At 37.9% G+C, this 7,160-nt stretch overlaps 1 protein-coding gene across 1 annotated transcript; it reads left to right on the forward strand.

Annotated features, from left to right (window-relative positions):
• The first annotated feature begins 321 nt into the window (after positions 1-321).
• Positions 322-1,353, forward strand: LOC130034667 (trace amine-associated receptor 6-like). Its single transcript, XM_056126301.1, has one exon. The coding sequence runs from the start codon at positions 322-324 to the stop codon at positions 1,351-1,353; it is 1,032 nt and encodes a 343-aa protein (XP_055982276.1).
• Positions 1,354-7,160: the final 5,807 nt, after the last annotated feature.

Genomic DNA, 7,160 nt, shown 5'->3' on the forward strand with positions numbered 1-7,160 from the left:
ATTCCAACTAAGGAAGAGAGAGATTTATTTGTATTTAATCATTTTTGGTATTAGAAAACTATTTTCAATTATATTCAAGAGAATAAAAATGAAACACTAATCAATAATGCAAGATGCATTTTATTTGCAAATCTAATTTAACATGTTATGATTTTATATGTTCAGAAATTTTTACAAGTCCATCTATAACAGATTATGAGGATAAAATTTGGTATCATTCACTCTTAAAGGGTCAGTTTTCTCTCCTTTTAGCATGCCTGACCTGCTTTATTTCGGGTGATTGAAAAGGACACATCTTCTCTGAATGTTTACAGCAGCACCATGAGCAGCAACTCATCCTCCCCTGCAGTCCTGCAGCTCTGCTATGAGAACGTGAACGGATCCTGCGTGAAAACTCCCTACTCTCCAGGAGCCAGGGTGATGCTGTATGCAGTGTTCGGCTTAGGGGCTGTGCTGGCAGTGTTCGGGAACCTTCTGGTCATCATTTCAGTCCTTCATTTCAAGCAGCTGCACTCACCAACCAATTTCCTCATCTCCTCTCTGGCCTGTGCTGACTTCCTGGTGGGTGTGACTGTGATGCCCTTCAGCATGGTCAGGTCTGTGGAGAGCTGCTGGTACTTTGGACGAAGTTTCTGTACTTTCCACACTTGCTGCGATTATGCATTTTGTTTGTCTTCTCTCTTCCACTTGTGTTTCATTTCCACTGACAGGTACATTGCTATCACTGATCCTCTGGTGTATCCCACTAAGTTCACTGTGAATGTGTCAGGGATATGCATCAGCATCTCCTGGATCCTGGCCTTGGTGTACAGTGGAGCTGTGTTCTACACAGGTGCCAATGATGATGGACTGGAGGAATTATCCAGCACTTTCAGCTGTGTAGGAGGTTGTCAACCTGTTATAAATCAATTATTCATTCTGATAGATTTTCTACTATTTTTCATACCTGCCATTGTTATGATTATATTGTACAGTAATATTTTTCTTGTGGCTAGAAAACAGGCTAAAATGATAGACAGCATCAGAAGCAAAGCAGAAGCTTTATCAGGAACAAGCAAAGCGAAAGTGTCTAAGAGTGAAAGAAAAGCAGCCAAAACCCTAGGTATCACAATGATAGTGTTTTTGATCTTATGGTTACCCATTATTATTGATACACTGATTGACTGTTTTGTGGGTTACATAACGCCTTCGTATGTTTTTGAGATACTTTGCTGGTTGGCTTATTACAACTCTGCTGTTAATCCTTTGATTTATGCTTTATTTTATCCTTGGTTTAGGCGAGCAATAAAACTTATTGTAACTGGAAAAATATTAAAGGATAAGTCATCAACCATGAATTTATTTTCAAAATAGGTTGACCTCTACATTTCTAATCATAATTTTATTGAAATATTAGAAGTTTTCAGTCTTTCACGTAAAAAATTATTGCAAAAAATTTCATTTAAATTGGGGAGGAAACATGGTGCTTCTTTTCAGCCACACAGCCATTCTTGGTGAGTGACCATTATGTCACTTGACATTTAAAAATGCTAGAAACATGATTTTATTTTGTTTCCTCATGTCTGTTCATTTTCCTATTTTGTCACTTGCTCATTATTTTCTTTTTCCAGAACTCCATTTTAGGCTTCACTTTCTGTCACTTTTATAGGGTCTTTGGCTTTATACTCCTTATTAAAAATCTGTATTTCCTTGCCCTAGATTTGGTTTAATTTGCTCTCATTTTGAGCAGGTTGTTTCATGGAGCCCTGTTCTCTGCAACTCTTGAGACATCTTTGAGTCATATATGTCAATTATTTCATATTCAGAAAAGAATTTATATTTTATACTTTGGGAGATCTTGGCAATTTGAGATGACCCTGAGAAGCTACTGCAACTTGCAGAATAGAGAATCTCCTTTAATGTAATTGTGTGCGTGTTTTTTTTATACCACTTTAAAAAACTATGACAGTTATGATAAAGGGCAATTTTCTATCACCTTTTTCTGTACTCTCCAGACTTTTTATACCATAAATGCCAAAAATAACGTTTCATTGTAAATTATGGGAAATTGATGGATTTTTCAAGAAGTCATGATGTGATATTATTTGGTAAACACATTACCTTGTATGATTCACAAATAATAACTATTTTCAAGTATAATAATTAGAAGAAAATATTTCTTCGGTGGTGTATAATGACTGAAAATTTATCTATGCTCCTGCATTTGGTGTACTATATTTTCAAAGAAACCTTTCCAGTGGTAGGTTTTGTTAGGTGGGAGAGATGGTGAAACACCACTTCCCGTCACTGTTGGCATTCATATGAGATTGATCTGTGATGCTTGGACCTAGAATGCAGAGATCCTCTTTCTCGTCAGGCTGAGAGCTGGGTGTGTGGCCCCAGAGATGAAACTGAGGTGCACATGTAACTTGTCTGTTCACTGCCCTTGAGTCATCTTCTGAATATCAAGGTCTTGAACTATTTTTTAAATTTTGAAGAAGTATGATCTAGTTAAGAAGAAATAGTGACATTTGAAAAGATAATTGGCATCCTCCGTGATGGAAAGAAGTTTAATAGATTTAAAAATGAAAAAACCTTTCACAAAATAGTAAGGGCAAGCTGCACTAGATTATGAATGGGTAATTTTACAGAGAAAGAAATTCTAATGATTTCTAAACACATTAAAATTTACAAATAATAAATTCTAATAATATCGTGATAGTTTTGTGTGTAAAAATGTTAAACTATTAGCTGTATCAGTAATTTTTAGTGTAAATTACAGACAGGGATATGCAATACTTGTGGCGATATAGTTTACATACATCTCGAGAATACAATATAATTTAAACTTTCCTAAGTGAATTAAAATACATAAATAAAAATTTAAAATATCTCTATGACTTAATTCTGTACTGCTATTCCTAGTAAGTATGCTTAAGAAAACAGGAAAAGAAGCACGCATTTTAAGGATATTTATTCTATAGTTCTTAATTACTATGTCAAAATTTAGGTCAGTATTAGAAAACTTAAACATGTCAATACACTGTCTTCTCTCCTGGCCTTTGGCATCTCTTACATCTGAGCTTTTGTCTTCTTTCCTTACACCTCTCTTTCATGCTTCTTCCCCTTAAAGATTCTCATGCTACACACTTCTGAGAAGAAATTACTGCCAGGAAAAATGATGTTAGTGACATGACTCTCTCTGGACAATGCAATATAGACCAATGTGACTATTACTCTGATCAAAAAATAAATTGGGGGAAGAGTCATTGGTGGTGTTCCAGGCTTTCTCTTGGTTCAGTGTTCAGGGAGAACTCCTGGTGGGACTTGGGGAGGGGGGGCATATGGGATGCTGGGAATCAAAGCAGGGTCTACTTAGTGCAATGAAAATGCCCTAACCACTGTAAAATTGCTTGGCTCTCATAAATGTGTTTTAAAATTTAGTATATCGTAGTCCTGAGATGTTGTCTACAGAACTGAACTGAGGATGCACGGTAGGAGAAGAAGGGGCATTGAGAGAACAGTGGAGGGATATTGCTACTCTGGTTTTCAGGTGATGTAGCAGCAGTACATGTGTTAAACAATAATGTGAATGCTGATGTAAAGGTGATATGTTAATAAAAGAAACAGACTATTTAAAAATTACAAAACCAAACACATTCTTGACCAAAGCATGGATATAAGTAAACAAACGTATTTGAATGGATCAACCCAATTCTTGCCCAAGTATGCCCTAAGAGCAATGATCTAACAGGAACCTGTTCCTCAGCCTGTGTCCAGGAGACACGGTAAAGAGCAGGGACTCAGCTCACCTGCAGTGGGACACAGAACTGCTCTCAGTATGCAGTCCCATGGGACAGGAGAAAAAGGAAATCTTCTCACATCACTTAATCACTTAATCACTTAACTTACCGTTAGTCGTCGATTTGCTCGAGCGGGTGCCAGTAACGTCTCCATTTGTCCCTGTCACATGCTAGTGCAGCCCAATGGCATCTGTTCGCTCTAGGTACATGAAGAGCCTCAAACCGATCGTTCATGATCTTGACGAAGAAGTCTGACCATCTGGTAGGTGGGTGGCCACGTGGTCTTTTGACATCCCATGGAATCCAGTCAGTAACAGCTCTAGTCCAGCGGTCGTCTTTAAATCTCATTACGTGACCAGCCCATCTGATTTTTGACACCTTGGCAAACAAGACAGCGTCCCTGATTCTTGATCGTCGACAGATGTCGGAACTCCGGATTCTTTCTCTCATTTGAGTGAAACGTGATATTCCAAGCATAGCTCTTTCTATTCTTCTTTGGGAGACCTGAATAGCGTTCTCATCCTGATTGCATAGGGCACAGGTCTCTGAGGCATATGTTAATGCAGGAAGAACAGTGGAATCAAAGAGATTTGCCCAGAGCCGGAGGTTCTTCGTCCTCTTAGCTATTTCTTCGACGTTCTTGAAAGCGTTCCAAGCCGCTCTCTTCCTCCTGCGCAGCTCAGGTGCCAGGTCATTTGTCATGTTGACTTCTTGACCTAGGTACACATAGCTGTTGCATTTGGAGATGGTCGTTCTGTTGAGAGCGAGTGGGGCATCAGGAACGAGGCTGTTTCTCATAAACATTGTCTTCGTAAGATTCAGCTGTAGTCCTACCGTTCCACACTCATGGTCAAAGTCAGCCAGCATTTGTGCCGCTTGGCTGATGTTTGGTGTAATTAAAACAATGTCATCAGCAAAGCGGAGGTGGTGTAGTTGCTGACCATCTATCTTCACTCCCATTCCTTCCCATTCCAGTCGTCGCATGATGTTCTCGAGGGTGGCACTGAAGAGTTTCAGTGAAATGGTATCACCCTGCCGAACCCCTCTCTTGACATCAACGATCACTTCTTTGTAGAATGGTGAGATCCTGGTAGTGAATCCGCAATACAGCTCACGGAGGATCTTGATCTATTGGGCTTGAATGCCCTGATTGGCTAGGGCTTCAATGACCACTTCTGTCTCAACAGAATCAAAGGCCTTCTTTAAATCAATGAACGTTAAACAGAGAAAAAGGAAATCTTCTCACATACCATTCAAAATTTCTTTTATGTGGGAAAAGTAACACACTCATAATTTCAGTGACAGTTTCCTGATGCACTCGTACTCTTATACTCTTAACAGTGTATTTTCTAATCTTGAAAGTAATCCGTTTTTGCATTCCCTCTTTTAAATATCTCAGTTGAGTGTATTAGGATGTACAGTATCAATATAGAACAGTTTAGGTCACAAATATAATTTTTGCTTATTTTTGAACCACCCACAGTTGTGCTAGAGATTACTCCTTTTTGTGCTTTGGGGACCATATGGGGTTTTAGGGATTAAATCTAGGTCAGTTGCATGCTAAACAAGTGTTTTACAAATGCGGTACTTTCTTTCTGGCCCTCACAAGATAAGTTTTTTTTTTTATGTTTCCCAGTATACTTCAAATTTTTTCAATTTGAAAGAATGGTCTAGCACTATGGGTGTGGGTCCTGAACAGAAGGCTCAAATGGTTCTCAAGACCTGGCAAATACTGCCAAATGTCCCACAGGGAAAATTATTTATTTATTTATTTATTTATTAGTGAAACACCATGAGGTTCAGTTGTAGACTTACAAATTTTTGTGCTTGGGTTTCAGTTATACAATGATCAAATACCCATCCCTCCACCAGCACCCCTCCTCCACCACCACGGGTCTCAGCATCCCTCCAACCCCCCATTCCCCCCCATCCCACCCTGCCTCTGTGGCAGGGCATTCCCACTTGTTCTCTCTCTCTTCTTCTGGGTCCTGTGTTTTGCAAGAGGGGCATTGAGTGGCAATCATGTTTGCTCTATAGTCTACTTTCAGCATGCTTCTCCCACCCTGGGAGGATCTTCACAACACCCTTTATTTGGTGTTCTCTTCTCTATCTGAGCTTCCTTTCCCCCTAGCACGTGTGGCTGGACTCCAAGTCATGGAGCAAAATTCCAGAGGGAAATTTTATGCCACCTTTCTCAGGGCCATATTCAGAAGAATGTGGTGTCACTTTGAATATGTCTTTCAAATATCATTTACTGATACCTGCTATGTGCATATCGCGCTTCTAAATTTTGTGGGTCCACAATTCCTGAAATGTCATCACTGATTCAAAATTCCACAAGTCCAAAGGCATAGAAGTAGATCCAAATGAGAATAAACATTCCAGAATGAGACTTATTTACCAATAATTTGACAACAAAGAGCTGCAATACTCAGAAGAAGAAATAGCAGATTTCTCATTACAATACTTAGTACTAAAGGGCTAAGGAATTAGAAGGCTAACCAAGTTCAGATTTTACCATCCTCCTTTCCTTAATCTTAGTGATATTATCTACTTTTACTCACCTCAGTTTTCTCATCTGTTAAGTACAAAATTGGCTATCTCACAATGTTGTGAAGAAGAGGTGGGATAATTGTGTTAATGTAGTAATTGTCAAGGTTCCTGGTGTAAAGCATTCCATAAATTATTACAGTGGCAAAGAGAAAAAGACATGTGGGAGCTTCCTTTGATTGTTGGCGTGAAATAATCTTTTCTAGTGATGTTCTGAGTATAAAATACATAAATAAGTAGTCAATGAATATCTAAAGATACATTTCCAGTTTAGAAAAGTTAGAGGGAAGATATTCAGTCCTGTTTCACATGGTTGAGAGATACATTTCAATAGCTAAATAAAGTTAATTCTATCTTATTAGAATGCTGAGACAATTATTATTAAGAATAGAAAATAAATGGCAAATTCTTGAACATGTTAGGAATAAAAATATCTATTGAATAAAGAGAGGTATTTATGAACTAGAAATTAAGGTTTACATATTGGTAGATTTGCAACAAATGCAAAAGATAAAGGAATGCATTTTATTTTTAAAATTTTATTTTTTTATCAAGACACTGATTTACAAAGTTGTTCATAACAGAGTTTCATGAAAACAATGTTCAACACATGTCCCACCAGTGTCATTTTCCCTCCGCCAATGTGCCCAGATATCCTTCCACCTTCTAGGAATTTTTTAAAAGTTTTAAATTGGTTAAGATTTTATTACTTTAATGTGGTTAATTTTTAAGCTCATTCTGTGTACTCTTAAGGAAAAGGCACATTTTATTTCTTTCTCTGATGTATCTATTTTTGAAATTTAAATATTTTATTTAGACATCGTGATT

Source organism: Sorex fumeus, unplaced genomic scaffold (genome assembly GCF_029834395.1).
Source record: "Sorex fumeus unplaced genomic scaffold, SorFum_2.1 ptg000061l, whole genome shotgun sequence".
NCBI classification, from domain to species: domain Eukaryota; kingdom Metazoa; phylum Chordata; class Mammalia; order Eulipotyphla; family Soricidae; genus Sorex; species Sorex fumeus.

Bases quoted from the DNA above. Each gene is read 5' to 3' on its own strand.
- LOC130034667 (XM_056126301.1), top strand. From the start codon at position 322: ATGAGCAGCAACTCATCCTCCCCTGCAGTCCTGCAGCTCTGCTATGAG.